The sequence below is a fragment of the Pogoniulus pusillus genome, chromosome 24, assembly GCF_015220805.1.
Source record: "Pogoniulus pusillus isolate bPogPus1 chromosome 24, bPogPus1.pri, whole genome shotgun sequence".
NCBI lineage: Eukaryota > Metazoa > Chordata > Aves > Piciformes > Lybiidae > Pogoniulus > Pogoniulus pusillus.
Window position 1 is genome coordinate 10,608,678 of NC_087287.1, and position 24,535 is coordinate 10,633,212.

A 24,535-nucleotide genomic window follows, 5' to 3' on the forward strand; every position below is an offset into this window, starting at 1 on the left:
TTGATAGCCAGTCTGTAGCTATATAACACCAGGAGACAAAAACAACCCCTCCAATTTGTATTTTGAAAAGTCCTCTTAAGCCAACCAAGTTTTCATACTGGTAGAAGGCCCAAGTTGAAGCAGAGCAGTCACCAATCACAGTGTGAAGAGAAGAGCAATGATCCTGACTTTTATTGAACTTTCACATATACATACATAATACACAAAATACACATACAAAAGCCCCATCCCAGACCACACCAGGACACTGCAGATGTGGCTGAAGTTCAGCAGCCCTGCAGGTGGGCCTGCTGAATCATCTGGGGTGCCACAGCAAGTCCTGATGAACTGAGCTGACTATTCTCCGCAGGTAGTTGACACCAACTGGTACCTTGGAGAGGACAGCAGAAACTTCCTCCTCCCTGGGAAAGAAAATGATCCCACATGTATGAGAGGGCACAAAATATTCAGCTCCCAGCCCCAGCTTTGGAACATCAGCCAGGAGTGGTTCTTTCTGTGCCAACTCACCCAATATTGCCAATGACTTTTCGGACTGTAAAAGGCAGAGGAGCATTTGGGTAGTTGGTGGATAGAGACAGGGTCAGCTCAAACCTGGCAAAAGCTGCCGACGAGCAGAACATCAGCAGCACTCTGCATGGGGAGTAAACACCAGAAATATCAACACACTCACACATATTTGGGGTCAAGAAGTGAAATGAAATCTTCTAATTGATGCAATGAGCTCAATTCCACCAGAGATTAGCAGCAACTTCATCAATGAGGTTGACCTTCACAAGCAAGGGCTACCTTCTCACTCTGACAGCAAGACTACAGACCCCTGCTTTTCCTCACAGAAGTCAAAGACTCAACTCAGAGAACCTTCCAAACATCATAGCAATAACACAAATTAATAATAAAAATGATGTTTTCTAGTTCCTATAAAATATTCCCAGGTAGTTCAAGATTTCTGAACTTTCCAGTGAGACTGTTTTGCCTCCTGTACAAATCCCTGAATGCCAGCATGGCTGGGTTGGAAGGGATCTCTGGAGATCATCCAGTCCAACCTCCTGGCACTCACAGCAGCTTGCCCAGGAGAGGCTAGAATCTGTCCAGAGGAGATTCCACAGCCTCTCTGGGCAGCCTGCTTCAGGCCTTCAACATCCTCACACCAAACAGGTTTCTTCTCCCCTTCAGTTAGAAACTCCTGGATTCATTTGTGCCTGTTGCCCTCCCCGTCCTGTCACTGGGCACCACTGACAAGAGTCTGGCCCCATATAATTGTCCCCCACAGCTGCTCTAGCTCTTGCTGAGCATTGATCAGATTCCTCTGGGGCTGCTCTTCTACAGGCTCCTCAGAGAGATGCTGGAAAGATGCTCCTTAGCATCTTCCCAGACTTCTCTGGACTCTCTCTAGTAGTTCCCAATCTCTCTTGAACTGGGGGGTCCAGAACTGGACCCAAGACTCTAGCTGTGGCCTGACTAGGGCAGAGTAGATGGACAGGAGAACCTCCCTCAACCTGCTGGTAAGACTTTTCTTAATGTCCTCTAGGAGGCCATTGGATGCAATAAATTAGACTTGTTAAATTACAGTGACATAAATTCTCAGTTTCAAGAAAACCAAATTGAAGGTTTTCCAGTGTTTGGTTTCAGATTAGAGACACTCACTGAAGAACTGGGGTAAACTCCATCTGTACTCACTTTGTGTCACTGATATCTGTCTTCAGAAGCTTAAATTTTCCACCCCATCTCTCCAGAAACTCAATCTCATCTCCCAAGAGCCTGCAGTTGCTCACGACCGAGGAGATATCACGAAGAACCTAAGTAGGCAAGCAGAAAAGAATTCAGATTGGCCCTTTTGCTACTACACACTGTGCCACTTGGAAATGCAGATTGTTCACCATCTTAGCCTAGATCTGCAGATGAAGATGTACAAGACAAGAAAGACAACTCTTTGCCCCAAGTTTCTCCCTTTAGTTTTGTTAGTGGGGGTAACACAGCCAGGCTGGAACACCAAGATTGGGTTGGCAATTGAACACTTTAATTCTTTTGGAGCAGAACAGTCTTCAGCTCATTTCTTTAGCTTCTATCAGCAGAAAGCAAAAGGCAGGCAGACATGAACACAGCAAACAAGGAATGACTTTTACAAAGAACAAGAGGAGATGGCATCTAACCAGAAGAAGACGGATTTAGATTAGACATTAGGAAGAAATTCTTCCCCATGAGGGTGAGACACTGGAACTGGTTGTCTAGGGAGGTTACAGATGCCTCCTCCCCGGAGGTGTGCAAGGACAGGTTGGATGGGAGATTAAGCAACCTGGTCTAGCAGGAGGTGTCCCTGCCCATGGCAGGGGGGTTGGAACTGGATGATCTTTAGGGTCCCTTCCAACCCAAAGCAGTCTGTGATTCTACAATTAAGAAATCACAGCTTTTATGACTGGCTTTCAGGGACAGGTACATCTGTTAGCACACCTCAGCATACTCCTGAGGCAGATTGATTTGCATTGCTGAACCATTTATGAAGATGTTTATGTTTATGTCAGTTGGGTTCTCTGAGACAGAAAAGCTTTTGCAGAATCTTGCAGACTTTCCTGGGACATTACCTGGGGCAGGTGGCACAGCGTGGGACACTTTTCCTGCCAACATCCCTGACTTGCAATAAACTGGAAGATGAGCCTATGGACTAAACATGAGGAGGGGGGAGCTGCTTCTTCTGTAACACAAAAGAAAAACCACATTGCCAGAAAGATCTTTTAAAAGCCATGTAATGTACATTAGTAGGTAAAGCACAAATGCCTTCCCAAGATTAGCAGGGCAGCTGCTTTCAAGCTACTTGAAAAAAGTCTTACCATTCAAAAGAGATTCAAAGTCCAGGCTAATGATCTTCCGTGAAGGATCTTCAAATGAATGCCCATCTGGGGAGGAAAGGAAAATAAATCCCAAAGATTAGTTATTTCCACCTCTAGTTCTGGAGTTCTTGCTCTTCAGCAACAGCCACTCATTGCATACTTTCCTGAATTCTTATAGCAAACACTGATAAACACACTCAAAGCCACCCCTCTCAGCTTACAGGCTCCTGCTGTGGTCTGTTTTCTATCTCCTTTTAGCAGATAGTCACAAATACTAAAAGCTTAGGTTTCTGTGGTATGACAATTTAACCTTTCAAATTCATACAACTGAAACCCACCCATTTTGTGCCTTACCTTTTGGGGGTTCAAACACAACTGTGAGTTCAACAGAATCATAAAGAAAACTGAAGACTCCTCGTTGCTCATTCCATTCAGTCAGCTCCCATTCAGTGGATCTAAAAAAGAGGAGGAAAAAAAACCCATCAACCTAAGTTTCAACTGAATCAATGATCTGAAGGACAAAGACCAGAGTATTAAGAGCACTTGCAGCTGTTACCACATGATCAATCACAGAATCAACCAGGTTGGAAGAGACCTCCAAGCTCAGCCAGTCCAACCTATCACCCAGCCCTATCCAGTCAACCAGACCATGGCACTAAGTGCCTCATCCAGTTTTTTCTTGAACGCTTCCAGGGACAGTGACTCCCCACCACCTCCCTGGGCAGCCCATTCCAGTGAAATTATCACTTTCCAAGAGCCTGTGAGGATCTGTTGGGAACACAAGCATGTTCATTTTGGAAGTGGAGGAGAGCTAGAAAGAATGAACACAATAGACAGAAGCTTTATTGCTTAACCTAGGCTGTGAGGAGATGGGCATCCAGAGATTGCCCAAAGCAAAGAACAAGGAAAACCAAACCCAAATCCCATTTATATACTAATGTGAGCCCCCAGAACTAGCTGATAAAAGTAGAAGCTGCAGGTCTTTTCCTTACTCAGATTTCTCCAGGAGCTCCCAGTAGTACTTTTTTTCCTCCTTCAGCTGGCTCATCCTAACAAGCATTCGCTCGTTCTCAGCCTCCAGATCTGTGAGCTCTCTGCAAAGATAAAGCTGCCCTGTGAGATGTGGCACATGGGTTAAAGAAACATCAGCCCTCTGAAACCTGGGAGGTGCACGTGGTATAGAATCACAAAACAGTTTGAGTTGGAAGGGACCTTCAAGATCATCTAGTTTCAAACCCCCTGCCTTAGACCAGGTTGCTCAAGGTCCCCGTGCAATCTGGCCTTGAACACCTCTAGGGAAGGGGCATCCATGCCCTCTCTGGACAACCTGCTCCAGTGTCTCATTACCCTCACTGTAAAGATTTTTTCCTAACATCCAGTCTAAATCTTCCCTCTTCCAGCCCAAGGCCATTACCTCTTGTGATATTGAAGGTCTTCACATGCTCTTTGACATCTTACCTTTGAAGTTCCTTCTCTTGGGCTTCAATACTTTCCAGTTCTAAGAGAAAGAGGGAAAAAAAGTAAAGCTATGATGGAAAAACAGCAAACAATGCTTGAACTTAGTGCAGTCACTGTTCTAAACAAGGAGATCTCAGCTTGATGGCTGCTGCTCCTTCCTGGGTACAGACACCTGGTCAGCAAAGATTAGTCATTACTGAACTGCTCAAATGCTGAGCATCAGAGAGAGTCCTCAAGTCACAGCATACAAAGCCAAAACCACTTATTTCTTCCAGGGGAAAAACGTTTCTTTTTATACTTTAACATCTATGTTTGTGTCCAGATCAGTTAACCTATCAGGCTGGGGCTGAGGATCACCCTCTCCAGCATTTAAACTCAAATGAAAAGAGCTGCTCAGGTGGGACTTTTACCTCTCTCCAGGCGCTTCACTCCAGCCATTTCATCACTGCACTCTTCTTCCCATTCTTCCCAGTCGGCATCTATGAGAAAGAAGTATCAGAACTCCCTGATTCAGTACATAGATTCCAGTTTATTTGTCTGTTGGTTCTCTAACTCCCAGTGCTTCAAAGCTAGCTAAGAAAAACGTAGAAAAAGTTGGAAGGGTATCTACCAAAACCCTCAAAAAAGCAATGGATAGGAAGGAAAATTCCCTTTATTGCATTGTTTTGAAGCTGCTGCTGTGCAATTTGATTTCTGCTTACAGCACTGGAAGAAAATACAGTTGGAAGAAGCCAAGTGCTGGCTGCAGCTTGTCTGAAGAGAGCTGAGAGTCTGAAACCATCCAGCTGTGATGCTGAGCCCTGCAGCACAGAGCTGAGCTTTGCCTGCCTGCAAAATCATAGTTCAAAGTGTCTTCAAAACCTGTGTGCTGCCAGCAGCTGGACTGCAACTGCTAGCAGAGGGAGCCAGCTTGGCTGTGGGCTCAGGGGTTACAATTGTAGCTAACAATTTCAGCACGGGGAGATCGTTGAGCTTCATAGGCTGTGTTAAGTGGCTCCCACCAGTCAAATTTGCATACACAAACAGACATTGAGAACTAAAAAAGAACACTCGCAAAGGGAGTGTAAAATTCCAAGCCACCACCCAACAGAGGATCCTGAAGTCACCATTTAAAGCAGCAGCTCTGAAAGGAAAGAGAAGTCAGTGTGTTGGTCACATACCAGCTCCCAGACCAGCCAGACATTTTGTTGCCTCCTTGAGCAATTCATCCAGCTTCTCTGCTCTTGACTGTAGCTTTCCCTGTTGTTCCTAAGATGGAAGGAGTGTGCTCAAGTCAGTGACAGGTTTTAAAAAGCTGAACTGGCTCCTGGGACCATGTGACTAAAGAAGTCAGTGTTATCTATCATTGGAGCAGAAGCAGAATGACAAACACCAGGGCAGGAGCCACGTGTAAGAAAACAGAAGATACTCAATTGGGTACCTTCTTAATGCCTTTTCTTATGAAGAGATAAGACGTGGGAATAACCTTAGAGCTTTAATACAAAGATCTCTGTCAGTCAGATTTCCTTGTTAGTTACTAATTGTGATGTCACTGCAGAATAAAGAGCTACTTTCTGATGGAGTTTGCCTTTTAATACTTCATTTTCCACCCTTACTTTCACTGCCAAAACCCTTTAGGCAGAAAGTTCCTGTTGTGTAAGTGCAAGACAGTCACTGGCCCAGTGTGCTTTACATTTGCATGTAAATAAAAGGGAAATGCATTTAATATGAGGAAACTTGCACGAGAATGCAGACTTAGACAATCATTAGGCTTCTACACCCGACAGAAAAACGAACCATGGAAGAATTGCCTCGTCCAGAGCTAAAGCTCTGCAGCCTCCTCCATGTTACCTGCACACTCTGCAGCAGCTTGCTGTACAGTGCTGTTTTCTCATTATGAGCTAGGATTTTACTCTCCCTGGTGAAATAGGACTTCATTTGGTTCAGTTCTGCACCAAATTTCTTCAGCTGCAAAGAGGGCAAAGTGCAGAAGTGAGTGGAAATGAGCAAGAAAAGATTGTTCAGCCTTCAGATTTTAAGGCCATTCCCTGCTCCTCCCAATACCCTATTTCTCTTGCAGCAGTATTACATGACAGTTTTAAGCCTGGGCAATCCCTGTTAATGTCAGTAGTCACCTATTGAAGTAATTGGTTTCTTCTGCTGAGATCCAACAAGGTGTCTTCAAACAGGGAGCTGCACAAATAACTAAAGAGCTGCTGTTACCCAAACTAGAGCACCTTCACTATATCTATCATCTGTCTCCTGCCTCAGAAGGTGTCAGGTTGGAAGGAACCCTTGAAGATCATCTTTTCCAACCCTCTCTCTGCAGTCAGCAGGGACATCTCCAACTAGATCAGGCTGCTCAGGACTGAACCAAGTTTGACCTTCAGGGACAGGGCCTCAAACAGTCTCTCTGGGCAACCTGTTCCAGTATTTTTCCACTCTCATTGTGAAGAACTTTCTCCTGATGTCCAGCCTAAATCTACTCTGCTCCATTTTCAAACCATTGCCCCTTGCTTTCTTGTGCCTTTTATCAACAGCATTCTCCCTTAAATACATCCTGGCCTCATCTTTTTGTTTGGCATATGACATCACTGTTGCACTCCAAATGCCCTCTGCAGTTTTATTTTTGTGCAATGGCACATTTTCTGTTCATCCTTGCAATATGATGTCTCTCTCAACTAAAGAAAGGTTTAATGGACAGTTCTTGCTCCACCAGTGAAACAACACAGTCTCTATAGCATCAGCAGTTCTACTTTCCATCCAAAACTGCACTGTTTAGGCCTGTTTGAAGTTTCTCTCCTCTTTCCTGCCCTCAATTACCAAACTGAATTAGTAAGTTTTTGGTTCAATAGCAACTTATTTAACATTTTTTAAAGGGCATCTATCCCTGCTTTCTCCTGACGTGTTGGAAGTTCTCACAGTTGTTATCCCTCCAGAACATATTTTGCCTTGAATCATTCACCTGCCGACTGCTGTTCCGTGACCCTTCTGGTTCTTACTTTATTTGAACACATAAGTTAACTTTCCTTTGACATTATGTGAGAAACATCATCTTTCCATGCAGCATTACCTCTTCGTCAGAGCAGGTTCTCATGACTTCCCACAGACTCCTGCTGAAGTTCACCAGGAGCTGATCCTGGACATCTACATAGAGTTTTAACCTGAAATGTGGTAGAAAAAAAAAAAAGTTGAAAGAAAGTCTCGTGGCAGCTGCACTGAGCACATGAAGCAGCAGGTTAGGATCTATGTAATTAAATCCCTTTTCCTAATTCATACATGAAAATGTAAATAGTTTCATTTTGTTGGGTGCAGATGACACCAAGCTGGAGGAAGTATGATCTGATAAAGGGCTGAGAGGCTCTACAGAGACCTGGCCCAGATGGACTGAAGGGCTGAGGTTCAACAAGGCCAAGTGCTGGGTTCTGCACTTGTGGCACAAGAACCCCATGAAGGCTCCAGGTTGGGAGGCTGGAAGCTGCCCAGCGGAGAAGGACTGTGGGGCGTTGGTCAACAGCAGCTGAAGATGAGCACTCTATATTGAGTAGTGGTGAGGCCATCTCTTGAATTCTGAGCAGTTTTGGGCCCCTCATTCCACAAAGGACATTTGAGTCCTGGATCAAGTCCAGAGAGGGGCAAGGAAGCTGGTAAAGGAGGTGGAGAGCCAAAGAAACAGGAAATGGTGCTAACGAGGCTGGGAAAAAATATTAACTGACTTTGAATTTTATCAGCAAACTTGATTTTGTACAGAAATTGTAACACTGAGACTGAAGCAGACCAGAAAGGTCCCTCAGATGCAAAAATGAACCACAGAGAATGGTTTGAGTTGGAAGGGACCCTCAAGATCATCTACTTCCAAGCCCTTGCCATAGGGCAGGGACACCTCCCACACACTCCTAGGTTGCTCAAGGCCTCATCCAACTTGGCCTTAAGCAGCACTTCCAGGGAGGTGGCATCCACAGCCTCTGTGGGCAGTCTGTTGCAGTGTCTCACCACCCTCACTTTCAAGAGGCTCTTCCTCATCTCCAGCCTAATAAGAGCATTTAAATCTAATAAACACTGGGATATGGAAACAAACATCCATGTTTGGGTGTTTGGATTCCGCACATTAGGATTCTGCTTTATCTTTCTAAACTATGTAAAAAAAAAGATCAGTTTTTCTCTTGTGATGTGCAACTGAAACACTCTATTAGAAAAAGAGAAATCAATTGAAGAACCCAAACTTTAATTATCTCCATAAGCATAACTCCTCCCTGAGAGTTAGGCCTGCAGCTGCCTAAATCTGGCACAAACTGGCTACCAGCACAAAGCAGGTTAACCATGATTTTGTTATTTTTCACATGTTAACTGTCTTCAGGCCACTTTTCACCCATCCAGAACCAAAAAAAATAAAATTACTAATAGAGCCTGTGAATGGAAGGTCACTTACTCCTCTGTCTTCTGAGCAAGGGCTTGGCAATCCTCCTCATAAACTTGCAGCCTGGGGCGGTGAATATACTGGCTGTAAAGGAGGTCTTCTGGTGTGGGTGGTGCACTGACTGCACACTGAGGAAGCACAGGGGAAATGAAGAAAAGAGGAAAAATAAAATCATGGCATGTGATTTTAACCTCCACATCAGTTCATAGTCAGAAACCAGCAAAAGGCCCAGAAGCTTTGTTTTAGAAGAACAGAAAAGTAACACTCAACCCCAGTGGAGGCAGCCTGAGAAATCAGTTTTCATAGAACCATTAAGGTTGGAAAAGACCTCTAAGAACATCAAATCCAGCCTTCTACCCAACAACTCCATGACCACCAGACCACGTCTCGGAGTGCCAGGGTGCCACACCTACTCGTGCTGTGAACACCTCCAGGGATGGTGACTCTACCACTTTTCATTCAGGACTAGTCCTGTAAGCATTTCAGGATGGGGATACTGGCACTGAGTTCAGGCAGGGCAGACTTAAAGGGAAGAAATAAAGAGCAGTCATGTCATGAGAAGCACATATGAGGGGAACATCACAGGTAGCAGAAGGCAGGAGCAGCATTTCAGGATTCTGAGTCCAGTGGCTGATGATCATAGTAAGGAAATAAAGTGAAAAGGTTAGGCTGAGCTTCTAATTCTTACTTGCAAATTTAGCATCCTTAAAACAAGTTAAAAAGATAAGAATTAGCACCTTTATCCAGCAGCAGAGCATCCTGAATAGATGGTATTTGATGAAAATATTGAACCCTCTTCTGGTTTTCAGCAGAGAGCAGGAAAAAGGGATCAGACTAATCAGAGGTGAAGGAGCCCCGGGACAAGACAGGGCACACAGTGCCTGACACCCTTGTCAAGGTGGAGCTGTCTCCTGCCCTCATCTTTTAAAGGCCTTTAATGCAGACTGGATAGCTGATAAAAAAAATCAAGGAATATAAAGTCAGTTATATTCCACATAGCAAAAGGAGAGACACTCACACTGGATGGAACATGGCTATGCCGTGGCTTCTGGATTGGAATATGGACTTGAAGAAGCGTCAGAAACTCCCTAACTGTGATAAGGCCACTCTGGAATTTCTGTAAAGATTAGGAAAAACACAGAGGTAAACCCATTTTTCAAAGAAGAACATTTACTTGCATTTACAGACACAAGTTACTTTTTCTTGTTGGAAGGAGTTAGCATCTTCCAGCTATTTACCTACCTCCCTCAAGTTGTCTTCACAGATGAGAAGCTGAGACTCCATCTGGCTGCTTCGCTGAACTAGCAAGACAGTAAGAATAAAGAAGGGGATATTGCTGGGGTTAACAATGCTCCTGGAGGCACAGAATCATTAAGAATGGAAAAGACCTCCAAGATCATCAGTTCCAACCTTCTAACCCAATACCTCCATGACCACTACACCGTGTCCTGAAGTGCTATGTCCGCAAATTTGTTGAGCCACTCCAGGGATGGTGACTCCACTACCTCCCGGGGCAGCCTGTTCCAATGCCTGACCAGATAAATATGAATCCTTATCTCTTCTTATAGAAACATGAACCTAAGCTCATTAGCTCTAGAAATAAACTGGAATTGCAATGTACAGTTAAACCTTCAGGTGTTTCCAGTGCTGAATGAAGTAACTGAGGAACCAACTACTTGGGATAAACAGGGAGGACTATTTTCCTCCTAATGTAATGTGAAAAAACAAACTGTGTCAGAATGTCAAATAAATGACAGACTTCACTGTTCTTTGGGATGAAAATCATATTTGACACACTAAAAAGGAATAAAAATGAGAGGCTCCAGGCAGTTCATAGAAGTGATCCTGCACAGACAGTCAGACATCAAACTTCGAGGCTCACAAGGCAGCATTCAAGTTCTAAGCTGCAAAGGGCTATTTTCCACTCAAAAGAAAGTGCCCAACTTCTACTGGACAAGGCATAGTTTGTACAGATGCAAGAGTCAAAACTGGAATTTGTTTTGTAAATAGAGGCAAAGCCATCACTGTTAGCAGCTGGCAGATTTTTGCCTCAATAAGGTGTCAGCTGATGAGGAAAAGCTAACCAAACCCATTCAGAGCCTGTGCCTGAAATGCACTCTGAGGAGTCTTCTTCCAAGAGTGCAAAGTTGAGACATGCAGACTTGCTCTGCACAGAACCAGCCTCAAATCACCTTTGGGCCAGCTTTAGGATGGGGGTTTTGCTCTGTGCTAAGGCAATTCAACTGCTTCATCAGCCTAATCTGCCCTTGGAAGCAAAGCTGTGCTTCAGTTCTGCTCCTTTTGCTTCCAATCTTTTTCCTTTGACTCTTATCCAGAACAGAAACACACGTTGAGTGGGAAGCTGTGACCCAGGCATCCAAGGCCTTTCCCAAATGGAATATATGGCACGAGTGAGGCTCTTCTTTGGCTAAGAGTGAAGAACACTAGGTGTGAGAGCATTATCACAAGAGAAGCCTTACTTGTTAATTCTGTGTCAGCCTTAACAGAATCCAGGGAGCTGCTGGTGTTGGCATGAGTGTAGTCAAGGCTTTTAACTGATAGGTTTGGAGGATCTTCACCTTCATGAACTTCTGCTTGGCTTTGAGACACAGCACCAAACGTAACCTGATATTAAGAGTTATATGAAGCAATGTAAGACACTCAGTAGTTTATTGTAGCTGCTTCTTGACATTCAGGGTTGGATTGTTTTTAAATAAACCTAGCATGTGCCTAGTTCAGCCATATCCTGTGATGATATAAGGGAAATAAAGCTGCAAACTCCTTCATTTTCAGTCAGAGAAGTACCCACCACAGCACTCTTCCAGCTTCTGGAACTAGAACATTTTTACTCAAAATTACAATCTCCTTTCTAAAGTCAGATGAATCTTCTGTATTAGCTCAGATGTTCTTGATTCAGCTGCAATTTCTGATGCCTATAAAAAAACCTAATTTGAACTAAACACTCATGTTTGGATCTCCACTAATTGCTTTAGGGTTTAATCTATTGTTGCCCCCAGGCAACAACTAGCAAATAGCTGAGTCCAGAGGACCAAGAGTATTTAGTCAAGAAAGGATCACAATGGTACTGCAGAGAATGATTTAAACTGGCAAACAGTTTGCACAGTTCAGAAACGTTGCACATGTGCAGTCTTCTCTTTTAGCAAAACAATGAAAAGTCCAGGGCACGGAGAGCTAAATGGCAGCAAAGTGGTGCCTGAGAGAAACAAAACCCACCAACAGGCCTGCTTACACCCTAAATTTAAACCAAAGTCCTGTCAGAGCTCACTATAACCTTACACTGAGTGATTTGGCTCACCTGCAAGTCTTGGGAGGCCTCATCATGCAAGTTTTCATCACTCTTGACCTTCTTTGGGCTTTGAAGATGCTGCTCATCATCTTCCAAAGGTCTTTTTGTTTTACTGCAAATTTCTGTCCTTTCAAATGGATTTTCACTGCAGGGGATTTGTTTTTTGCTTCTCTCACTAGTAGCACTTTCCATGAGTTCAGAGCTTACAGATTCATTTGGATCCATCTCTTCCAGGTAGACAGGAAGAAATTCTTCTGCTATAAACTGGGAAGGGATGAAATTCTGCCTAACAGACTTGCTGGGACCTGGGGTTTCACCACTGCTCGCACATATGCCTGAAGGTGGTGCTTCTCTTTTGTCTGCAGAAGACTTGGCATTTATATCCTGCATACTAGAGACAGAAATTCTTCTGTTGGGTAATTTGGGCTGGAAGATACCCAGAGAGACCTTTACTCCCTGATATTGATCCTTAAGTGCCATGTCAATATTTGCATCTGTGGGAGCAGCTCCAGATTCACGATATGTGTTCTCCTGCTCTTTGGTGCAGAAAGAATTATCTGGTTGCTTTACCACATCTTTTTCTAAGCTCGAGGTATCCTCTGGCTCAACTGATGGTTTGGGCAGCTGGTCAGAAAAAGCAGTTTCAGAAATGGAGAGAACTGTAGATTTCCTTCTAATATTTTTCAGTTTTGAACAAACATTTAAGATGCCTGATAATTTAGGTGCAAGGATAGGATCTACTGCATCTCTGGAGCTGTCACTGACTGGAAGTTGTTTAGTTTGTTCTGAGTTGATGTAAACATCTTTTGGAGATGCCTCTCCTTCAGTTGACAACTCCTCATTCTCCTGTGATTCCTTGTTAGAAGCTGGAACTGCAGCCAAGCCTAAATCTGTAGCTAAATCCTCATGTTCAGATGAATCACTTTTCAGCGCTTGGTCTCTATAAGTGTTACATGCATCTGGAGAAGCCAGTAGAGACTCTGGTTGTTGAGTGGGAGGTGCAATGTCAGATATCAAACCACCACTTTCTTCACTATGATCCACAGGCTTATTATCTGGAAGGCTGAAAGACAATCCCTTTGATTTCAGGTTTTCTAGGGGTAGGAGATCCTGCTGTGAGCTTTCAGGGGCAGGATTATCCCTGGGAGGTTGAGGATCCTGGGGTGTCTGCACAGCCACAGTCTCTTCTGGAAGTGAGGCAGAGCAAACAGAATCTGGTGTTGTGCCACTGGGGACTTGGATAGCTCCTTTCTCATCAGGAAATGCTGAGGCTGATGAAGCAGAAGGAGGAATGTTTGGCTTATCCTTGGAGTTTGGGTGATATTCACTATCTGGGTCTTTATGTGAGAAATCTCTTTTATCTCTGCAAGGCAATATCTCCAGGTTCAATTCTGGCTGCTGTATGCTTCGATGTGACACTTGTTGGTTCTCAGCCACATGAATGTTGTTATTAACAGTAGTAGTGTGGGACTTGGTTATTTCCATGTCATCCTGGTTGTGGGCAAACACAAGGGTTTTATCAGCAGGAACTGCAGAAATGGCTGGAATGGATTCTCTGATCTGGACACCAACACTACCCCTTGGCAGTGATGTATGAGTTCTAGTGAGCTCCATGTCCTCAGAAGAATCAGAAATGTTGGTCTTGCTACCTGAAACAGTCTCCTGCTGGGCCAGCTGTGATCTCTCCTCATGAAAGGCTCTTCTGATACTTATCCCAACAGAGTGAGCCTGAGTCATCTCCATGTCAGCCTGGAAACTCTGAAACATAGTGGTGGAAGTCAAAGGTTGTCCACCTGGCAGGGCATTTTCTTTCACAGATAGGTCATGGGTTTTGGTGATTTCCATGTCATTCACAGCTAATACAGTGGCTTCACCATTGGAACGTGCTTGCTGGCTAGCCTCCTGAGCTGGGTTTGGTTTGTCATCACAGACAACACTGCTGGTGGTTTGATCATCAGAGCAAGGCTTGGTAGTGTCCATGTCAGCCTGGCTGCCTGGGAACAGGATGGTGTCAACAGCATGAGCTGAAGAGACAGAGCAAAGCCCTCCCTTGTTTTGGGAGAGAATCTTATGGCCTATTGCAGCAGTATGGCTCTGGGTGATGTCCATGTCATTGTTCTCATCATCCAGTGAAAAACAACATGTTTCCTCTCCTTCTGGTCCCTTCAAGCTTTTCCTCCTTGTCCTTTTAGCCAGGTTAAACATCCCCTGAGGCTTATCAACCTCAACACTATTGAGTTTAGTCATTTCCATGTCATCACTGTAGGTAAATATACAAGTTTGATCTCCAGAAGGTAAGGGCATGTCATTGTCTGCACTTCTACGTTGCAAAATGATCCTGTGGTCTGCTGAAACTGTATGGCTTTTGGTGATGTCCCTGTCAGCATCTGCTGAAAAGATGGTGGTTTTCTCATCTGCACAGGACAGAGGTTTGAAACCACTCATGGTGCCTTTAGAAACTGAAGCCTTTGGAAGGTTTTTTCCCAAAGGTTGTGATGCAACTTCTTGACTTTGCAAGGACACAAACCCAGAGGTGCTGGTGACAGTATTCTCAGGGACTTCTCTCTTTTGCTCTTGCAACAAACACACACTCTTTGCAGAGGAACTTGGATCACTTGTCTGGAAATTTGTTCTGCCAAGCTTATCAGCCCTTATCACCCCAAGACCTTTAGTATTAATTTTTATAGCCTGGCTTCTTCTGACATTCCTATCACTGATCACCCCAACGTTCTCCTTGTCCATATCTAAAGGATTTACAACTTCACTGACAGTGCTGTTCTGGTTCTTTCTTGGAATTACTTCACAATGCATTTGTTTTTCTCCTGTAGCTACCCTGTTACATTGATCATCAATGACAACAATATGGCATTTAGTCATTTCCATTTCTTCCTGCTCACTTAAACTGTGCGATGTAGCTCTGTCAACAATGAACTGAGGTTTGCAGGTGACAGAGGTGAACACTCCAGCAGGACGTTCAACTTCAGCATCCTTTCCATCATCCCTGACAACCGAGATTTTAGTTAAGTCCATATCTTCAGAGAGTATCGCTGTCTTCTCAGTGGGCAGAGAGACAAGGTGAGAGCTCAGTCTGGGTTGCAGCCTGCTCCGAGAAACACCAGCAGACACTGAACTTCTACAGGAGTCAAGCCAAACATTCACTGGAGCAGTGCTGTGATCTTGGGTCACCATCTCGGGTGGTCCATCTGAGCTTGAAGACAGCTCAAGTGATTTATAGGATCCAGGAGCTGGGTTGGCTGAAGCTGTTAGACTTCTTGTGACATCCCTGTCACCAGGTGTCAGGCTTCTGTTCTCTGCCAGCCAGGAGTTTGTGTTCACTGGCTTTTCAGAGGTTTGGGGACATGAGCTTTTCATGTCATTAGAGATCACATCTGTGTAATCCCCAGTAATCTCCATGTCTTCACACCTAGAAGAAAGTCCAGTTTTATCATCTCGAAAGACAGTCTCGGAAGAAACAGATCCTGGGATGGCAGACATCCCTCTGGCCTCTTGGATAACAGCTTGCAGTGCTGCAGGATCTTGTCTGTCTTCTGTGTTTGCTGGTTTTTGGTCTGTACAGGGCTGCTCATGCTGAACAGTTAAGTGCTGATTAGATGCTCTCTCAAACACAGAATTACCTGTCACTAGGGGCAACGAATCCTTTGGGAAGTTCAGATTTTTATTCCCAACAGTAGAGAAGGGAAAGGACACTATGGCAGTGTGGCTGCTTGTCAAGTCCATCCCGTCATCTGCTAACACCTTGGTGACATCTGCACAGGGGAGCTGCTGTGGTGGAGCGTCACAGAGAGCAGGGAATGTGGCTCTAACAGCAGAGGCCTGGCATGTTGTCATCTCCATCCCATCATCTTGCCCTTTAAAGACTCTAGTCACATCACAGGTGTGAAGCTGCTCACGGGAACACACGAATTGCACTGAGGATTGTGCCATGTTTCCTGAAGCTCGAAGAGGGGAAAGAAAGGTGTACTGAGGGCCCTCAGCAGAAGTGAGTGTCTTGTTTGACTTAAAGCTCATGAAAAATTCAGAGAAACTGATTTTTTTTACAGTAGTAGTATCCTCCTGCTGGCCATCAACTGGCCACGAAAGCTTGGGAAGATCAGGGAAGAAGCGGAATTGTGTGCTGGGATCTGCCTTTCCCTTGTTTTGGTTACACCCAGCCAGGAATGAGGTGAAGTCGATCTTCCCAGGCTGCTCAGTCTGGTTGCTTCTCAGCTCCTGGGCAATCACTGCTGTGTGACACACTGTCATGTCCATCTTGTTATCCTCTGCAAAGAGGAGGGTGGTGTCCTGCCTGTTTGCTCTGTAAATGGTGTTGTCCTCATCCTGTGCCTAAGAGAAGACAAAGGAAAAAATGAGTTGCTGAGGATTTACAACTTTAAAGCAGAAGTCAAAACAAAAGCCAGCAGCCACTGCAGAAAGGGAGACTTTTGACAACTGCTTTAAGAACAATATTCACAGAATAGATTGGGTTGGAAGGGACCCTCAAAAGTCATCTTGTCCAATGTTCCTGCAGTCAGCAGGGACATCTCCAACTAGATCAGGTTGGCCAGGGCTACATCAGGTCTGACCTTGAATGTCTCCATGGAGAAGGCCTCAGCCACATCCCTGGGCAGCCTGTTCCAGTGTCTCACCACCTTCATTGTGAAGAACTTTCTCCTAATCATCGAATCAAACAGGTTGGAAGAGACCTCCAAGATGATCCAATCCAACCTATAACTCAGCCCTATCCAATCAACTAGACCATGGCACTGTCTAACCTAAATCTACCATGCTCCAGTTTCAAACCATTGCCCCTGAAAAATTCCTTAAGAAGGTCATCGCTGAGTTCAGGGTTTCTGTGCAGTTGTGCTTGTAAAGGTCTTAGCTGAGAACTGTGCGTGTTGTTGCCTGGTTCTGCTGAAGAAATTCAGTTCTATTTTCATGCTAATCAGTGTGGTTTGTCTAAAGCTTTTTAACAGCAGGTACAGAGCAGAGTTGTGCATATCCTTTCTACCCACAGAAGAAAAATACACAAGCAGAGAGTAAGACATGAGAAAACTCATACAACCAGACCTACCTGAAACATAAGCTCCTTTCATATTCTTAGATAAGAACTGAGAAGAATTAACTAGCTCAGGTAGAGGAAAATCAGGCAGCAGTTTTTATCCATGCTGCAGTATCAGATGAGGAAAACACTTCACCACAGAGATTTGCTTCCAGAAGAATCTGATAAAGGGATTTTTTTTTTCCAGGCAGATGAGTTACACCTCTTATCTTTACTACACAAATTATTGAATGTATTTTGGACACTGGTATTTTCAGTTTCAAAGCATCCAAGGCTTCACCTACCTCAGTCTCCTGCACCACTGCTTGGATTGGGGCATGAAGCAAAGTGTTCATCCCTAGCAAAAGAAAAGGAAATACTCCATTTGTTGCACTGTGCTTTTTATGTTGAGCTGATGATTTATGTCTTCATTTTACAAATACCCCTGAGTAAGTACAATTAAACCCAAATATATCCTGAAAATTATTTGCTTCAGCATGTAGAGGAGGCGTCTGCACCTTCTAGAGCACAACACTGCTTAACAACTTAAAGGGAGAGAGCATGGTCATGCAGTAGTGGTCTCAGGGAGACTGCTTTGAGTGTTGTTAGAGTCATGCAAACAAAATCATTATTTTAGAATAAAAATTATTTTGTTATCATATCTGTTTCCAAACTTACCAGTGATCTCACAGGAAACAGCTCCAGGTTCTTCATTTCTATTAGATGTGGGTTAGATAAAGAGTTTGTTAAAAGGATTCAAAAGAGAAGCTTCAGCACTACAGTGAAAAGGCAGAGTTGTGTGGAGCTCACATAGGATTGGGCACCAAGTACCAGACACCACTTATGTGTCTTCAAAACATTTCACTTTAGTTGCCATCTCATTTTCCTATTAGATTCTCATCTTGGCATGTCACAAGTCACTGTTCACCACACAGGTGGCATTTTAATTCCCCAGTGACCAGTAAAAGAGGAGAAACAATTAATTATTTAACTCAGACCTTCAACTTTCAGTTATTCCTTCCTGAAACTGACCCCATGTTCCTACAGCCTGAAATCATTTCTCTGTACAACATCCAGCTTGTGTGGTTGTCTAACCTGGAATGCTTTCTGCTCTCCACTCTTTCAGTAATTGCTTTTTGAAACCCAAGACACCTTAGCCAGAGAACTTACTTCTGGTTTATATAAATGTAATCATATTCACACACACATTACTCTATGGAATTGATACCTTTAAAAACAGGATGTTACCACAGCTGTACATAAGCTGCTTCCTTGCCACAGATTTTAAATGTAAGAATTTCCCCTTCACTCACAGAAAGTGTTCTCAATTTCTTATTTACCAGGTCATTTTAACAGCAAAAATCTCACCACTGTGTTTGATCTAGACAGGAACTTTGATTAACTTTATCTACCTCGGGGCAGGTGGGGGGAATTTATGGTCTTTGATATTTATCAGATATGGAACCTGGGAGGCCTTCCCTGGAACACATTCCCAAGCAATCAGCTTTCAGTGGAAGCAGTTTCAAGCCACAACTGCTCAAATTTTCAGCATCCACTATCTTTATGTGAGTGACCAGAGCAAAAGGGTTTCTTTTGCTGCATCCCTTCTTTCACCAATCACTAGAACAGAGCAGTTTTAGCTCTGCATCCTTTTACTCTAATTCTCTGAGGAGCAATTTTGTGATGGCTGCACATTGTGTGAAGGAAAGTAGCTGAGGACAGAGCTCTGTAGTGATGGAAATTTTGTTTGAACTTACTGATGAGGCAGGACATTGTTCTCTGCATCTGCTGCATGCTCTGAAAACAGTGAAGAAATGAGACATCACCAATAAGATGCACAATCAAACCATTCAGAGACAAGAGTGAACTGCACAGAACAGAATGTTCTGAAGTTCTCACTCTTCATGTGCTCTCTTACCATGGCAAAACCTCAGAGAGGCCTAGAAAGCACAGCAGCTTTCCAGATTACCCCAAGGTAATCTTTGACAGTGAATACAACATTCTGTTCAGCCTTCTTTGCATCTAAATCCTCAAGGCGTTTTTAGTCTTAGGTGCATTTGGTGTGAGAAAATAATTCCTTTTTCTGAGCTACAAAGTCTACAGTACCAGTAACAAACAGGTTTCTCACCAGTCCATTATAAACAGCTGCCCACATTGTTCCTTACCTGTGACTAATAGGCCTGACCTCTTAAATTCAGGCTAAAAATCATGTTGCCAAGACTCCAAATCCTATCAGGAGGACAGAAAGGAGTTTTACCTGTGCCACCTTCTGTGTTATTCTTAAGATCTCGCTCAAAGACTCTGCAGCTAAGAAAAAAACAACAACAAAACAACTGAAACCTGGCTTTTGAAAAGCACAAAAGCATCTGCTTGAAACTAAAGAAAACAAAGTTAAAAAAATGGCCCTGATTTTGATCTTTTCCACATGGTAAGTCTGCAATGGGGTATCAAAAGCCAGAACCTTACTCAACCCAACCATATTTTCCATCAGGAAGATGCAATTATCATATTTGAGATGGAAATTACTTTTTAAAAGTAATGTGAAACAGATATTCCTAATTATGTTAAATTTAGGAAAATATATTTTTTTCCTAGCTAGGAAAAGGAATAATTACTCTTAAGATGCAACAGTGACCATTTTGACTTCACTGAATACCCACAGATGTAGGCAAATAACAATTCTGGGGGTACCAGATGATCACCTAAAGAAAAAAAGCTGTAAAGCTGCATCCCTCAGCTCAAACTTACTTGATGGTGTCAGCGAAGCTAACGCGGCGCAGGTTTCTCCTACGTTTTTCTACAGTGATACCCTGAGAACAAAGAACATGAGAGAGAACTGCTCTTAGTCCGTAAGAAGCAGCTTTTCATGAAGCACAAGCAAATAAAAACACACGTCCCCCCCAAGAAAGAATAATCCAGCAAGTGCAAGATATTTCTCTGAAATTTTACTTTTACAAGATATTTATCCATGAAATGTTTTGCAGTTCTTTGGCTTCTCCTGTCACCAAGATACAAAGGTAGACTACATCCACTGGTCTCCCTGAATCTACCCATTCAGTTATGTCATCCTAGAATGCTATCAGGTTAGTTGAGCATGACTTCCCCTTGGTAAATCCATGCTGACTACTCCTGATAACCTTCTTCTCTTCCAAGTGCCTTGAGATGCCCTCCAGAAGGAGCTGCTCCATCATTTTTCCAGGGATGGAGGTGAGGCTGATCACTGAGAACTGCCTGGTTCCAGACCCAAGCAGCAGAATTCCTATTATTGGGATTGTTTAGCATACCAGTGCAAATATTATCTAGTTGCTTAGCAAGAGTTGAAGAACTATTTTTCTCTCCTTTAGTTTTCCATTACAAGATCTGGGGAAAAAAAGTAGTAATAATGGTTTGTGCTTATGGAAGAGAAGGAGGGATTGATGAAAGAATCAAAGTCTCCAATTTGTTATTGAGGTGTTTAAAGGCTTTGAACAAAAATCCAAAGAGAATAGGTTTATACTTACAGCTTCTAAGAAACCAACACTGCAAACGTGAAATGGATTTTCACAGAACTGTCAGAGTTGGAAGGGACCTCAAGGATCATCCAGCTCTAACCCTACTGCCATGGGTAGGGAAACCTTACACTGGATCAGGTTGCCCAGAGCCACATCCAGCCTGGCCTTAAAAGCCTCCAGGGATGAGGCTTCCATCAACTCCCTGGGCAACTTGTTCCAGTCTCACCACCCTTATGGTGAAGAACTTCTTACTAACTTCTAATCTAAATCTCCCCTTCTCTAGCTTGGGCCCATTCTCCCTAGTCCTGTAACTATCTGACACCCTAAAAGTCCCTTACCAGCTTTCTTGTAGGCCCCCTTCAGATATTGGAAGGCCACAATAAGGTCCCATCAGAGACCTTATTGTATTATGAAATATATTGTGAGTGTATTTCTGAAAGAAAGTATTTATTGTTTAACTTTAAATAAATTGGCAGCCTGGGTGTTTTTCACTTGTAAAATCACCTTCCTGACTGTATCAGTCTGCACACTGCTGGTTCAAACTTCAAGTCAAATGCACTACTGCAAGAGCAAGTTACACCTATTAACATCATTTTATATCTCATTTCTTGACAAAGGGGACATTCTGATGTAAAGCTGAAGAAAAAAAACCAATGCTATTCTTCTTAGCAGTTGGTACAAGAGTTTTTACACCTGTTTTTACACATTCCAGTGACATGTTGAGGAGCAAACTGAAGGTGTTAAGAGCATTGGCAAGAAAGGACTTAACAGGCTTACCTCTGTCAATTCGTTCCCATTTCCCAGGTCATCAAGAGGATTTCGTGGAGCCTTTAAAATCTGAAAGTAAATAAAATGGTTGAGAAGATCAATTCCAGCTACAAGAACCCATAACTTGGGTTTATAAGAGCCACCAGTGCCTCAGTCAGTCACGGCAATCTCACAGTCTCTTTCTTTGCTTTTCAGAAGCATTTCTTTCACTGAGATGAGAAAACAAGCTCCTCATCACAGCTCCCCTTGCTTTCCTTCACTCACACAGTTTCCTTTTCAGAAATGCTGCAGTTACTCACAGAGGATAGTCGCTTCCTTCTGATGTGCTCTGTGTTATCACTGAAGGAGAAGAAGAGAAACAGCTGTTAGGGAACCAACTGGAACCAAGATGGAGCAGCAATGCCAGGTTTTTATGCTTAATGAACTTTTCTGCATTATGATTATCAGCATGGAATTAAATAAGCAAGCTGCCTTGAAACAGAATAAATTCCAACACTAGTTCCTAAAAATAAGCTTTGGAAACTTCAGGCTGCTCTCCACATCCCACAGTCAATCTCTGGACAACTCATTTCCAGGGAATCTCCTTAGCACTTCCCCATATGACATAAAAAAACCTTCCCTGTTCCTCTTCACAACCAAACCCTGATTTCACTCAAGAGATGCTGTAGGGATTAAGAAAGGCTTTGCCTGTGAATGATATTTATACCACAATAGAAAGTTCCAACTTACTTTTCCATGTTAGGGTCTATGTAAATCTTCTCCATGTCTGAAGCATGTAGTTTTGCTGTTAAGACACAAAACTGAAATCCAAAACCATTGATGAAACACAGGAAGGAAAGTCCATACAACCACAATCAGATACTAGCCTTAGATGATGTAATTTTTCTCTCCATCTTTCTCTGGTCACAAGAACACAGTAAAGTTTAACAGGCCTCTTAAGACCACATTTTCCTGTTACAGCTCATATTATAAACCAATTGAGTGAACAGTTTGAGTCTTGCTGAGTAGGTGTCCTTTTATGTCATGTTAAGATTCACTCAAGAAGGACCTGCCCAGAGCAAGTGCAGTGAAGGGCAGGGAAGCTGGTGAAGGGTCTAGAGAACAGATCTGGTGAGGAGCAGCTGAGGAAGGACCTAAGGTTTTTCAACCCGGAGAAAAGAAGGCTGAGAGGAGACCTTCTGGCGCTCTACAACTCCCTTACAGGATGTTGGAGCCAGGTGAGGTTGGGCTTTTCTCCCAATAGGCAAGTAACAGGATGAGAGGAAATGGCCTCAAGATTCCCCAGGGTTGGACATGAGGAACAATGGGGAACCCCTTGAGGGCTGCCAAAGTCTGGCCTAGGCATTAATCAAGTCCCCATCCCTTAAGGGGTTTCAAAGACAAGGAGATGTGGTGCTGAGGGACATGGTTTTGTGGTAACCTGGTAGTGCTGGGTTAATGGTTGGACTCCAAGATCTTAAATCTAAAATAAATCATTATTCTATTGTTAGAAATCAACCTGGTCAGACCTTACACAGTACAAAGTCTAACGTCTTGTGTGTCAGGGCAAACTCTTCAACTGCTCATTTTACTTCAATCCTCCAAATATGCCAATGCAAACAATTCCCACTAGTACACAAAACTACAACACTTACCAAAACTTTCACAACAGGATCAAAACGAATTCACTCACTAGCAGGATAAAATTAATTAACCACTGACAGGCTGGCAGTGTTGACAGAGATTCAATATTACCAATGTTTCTTGTAAACTGCAACACAATTCAGAGCTTTGAACTCCTGTTTAATATTCCTTCTAACTTATCACTCAAGGACTTGACAAAGACCACACAAAAATATGTACCCACGGAATCAGCACCACAAATTCTGCATCGTGCTAGATGACATAAAATGCTGCTGCATATTCTTGGGGGATTGCTCACACGGCAGAGGAAAGTTTGTGTTATAGGGGAGGGGAAAAGGAACAATCAGAAAGGAAAATGACTTTTCAGTATGCACAAGGACAATGGTTAGGCAGAGTGAGAAAGCACAATGAGAGAACTTAACAACACATTTTTGCCTAGCAATTTTGTTTGCTTAAAAACAGCACTATTTTGAAGACAACTTTACATGCAAAGACGTAACAAATAAGAGCAAGAAGTGTTTCCCAGACTGACATTGTGCCTGTAGAGAGAAGCTGCTGCTGTAGATTAGACTAAACCAAGTGACAAAAGATGGCTGTGCGTGCAGAGGGGTTAAGAAGAGCAGCAGAAACGATCAGGGCTAAGCCACTTTAGTCTACCAGGAGCCTTGTTGTTAGCAGCTCCATTCACCTGGCTTTCACATCCCAGTCTCCATGCCCGATCGGCATCATTCCCTAATCCTTCATTGGACTTATTTACACATTTTGGGCCTATATAAGCATATGACAGGCAGTCTAAATGCCCTGTAACTCCATCTGGGGAAAAACACCTCTTTTTATTCTCATACTTGATAACTAAACACCTTCCAGTTCCACACTCTGAACGCCCCAGGGTTGTTTTCAGTTCGCTCAGGAACTCTCAGATGCCCACTTGAAGTAAGAAGACTTCTCAGTAACTTCACGACGAGGAACAGTAAATCTCCTTACTATTCTTTTTCTTTCTCAAGATATTTCCATCACAATCCCAGGTATGGTTTCCCTTACTGCAATGTCAGCACTGTCCAGAACAGCCTCCAAATGCTAATTTACACCTCATCGCCAATTATAGCGCTGCTTTCCCAGACAACAGCTATCCACACTAAGCCTCGCTTTATCGGTCACTTATCGGGATGCTGCCCTCACCCTTCCAGGGCTCCAACTGCCGAGGTGGAATCTCCTCAGGCCCCGGCCCGACGCCCCTCAACCCCCTTCCCACCCGCTCCTGAAGGCACCAGCTCTGCGGGAAGGATCTTCTCCGACCTTCTTCTCCCGCTCTTTCCCTCCCCTCCCCTCTCGTGGCCACGTAGGACCCGCCCCACCGACAGGCCACGGCTGTCGTCTCAGGCTCTTCCAGCGCTCCACCGACGCGGCCTGTCCCCGCCGAGACCCACCCGCAACCGCTCTCACCTCCCGCTCCGGACTCGGCCCTCACGCTTGCTGCCGCCGGCTCCTCTCACCGCTCCTGTCTGCCGCTACCTCTGAACTCCACTACTGCCATCAGGCAGCGCCGTCGCCGTTCCCCTATTCAAACCCAACCGCCGCGCCTGCGCTTGGCGCCAAACCGCCGTCGTGACGACAGCGCCGCGGCGCTCC

At 43.9% G+C, this 24,535-nt stretch overlaps 1 protein-coding gene across 1 annotated transcript; it reads right to left on the reverse strand.

The window, feature by feature from the left end:
• Positions 1-143: 143 nt before the first annotated feature.
• KNL1 (kinetochore scaffold 1) lies at positions 144-24,448 on the reverse strand. The gene is made up of 26 exons (XM_064163545.1): positions 24,350-24,448; positions 22,013-22,083; positions 21,583-21,622; positions 21,293-21,352; positions 19,773-19,834; positions 19,282-19,331; positions 18,782-18,821; positions 17,703-17,740; positions 17,330-17,382; positions 11,996-16,330; positions 11,160-11,304; positions 9,922-9,980; positions 9,698-9,796; positions 8,692-8,807; positions 7,336-7,426; positions 6,114-6,230; positions 5,444-5,531; positions 4,694-4,762; positions 4,284-4,323; positions 3,818-3,919; positions 3,180-3,280; positions 2,826-2,891; positions 2,580-2,689; positions 1,678-1,796; positions 508-630; positions 144-401 (listed from the first exon to the last, which is right to left on the reverse strand). Exons 2-26 carry the CDS (start codon positions 22,045-22,047, stop codon positions 296-298), a joined length of 6,264 nt encoding a protein of 2,087 aa, XP_064019615.1. The 5' UTR covers positions 22,048-22,083; positions 24,350-24,448; the 3' UTR covers positions 144-295.
• Positions 24,449-24,535: the final 87 nt, after the last annotated feature.

Excerpts from the sequence above, each read along its gene's own strand:
- KNL1 (XM_064163545.1), bottom strand. The coding sequence starts at position 22,047 with ATGGAGAAGATTTACATAGACCCTAACATGGAAAA. Across the intron at positions 17,383-17,702 it reads TGTTTCCTGTGAGATCACTG|GGATGAACACTTTGCTTCAT; the intron begins GTAAGTTTGGAA and ends TTCTTTTGCTAG. Across the intron at positions 3,920-4,283 it reads CAAGAGAAGGAACTTCAAAG|AGAGCTCACAGATCTGGAGG; the intron begins GTAAGATGTCAA and ends TTATCTTTGCAG.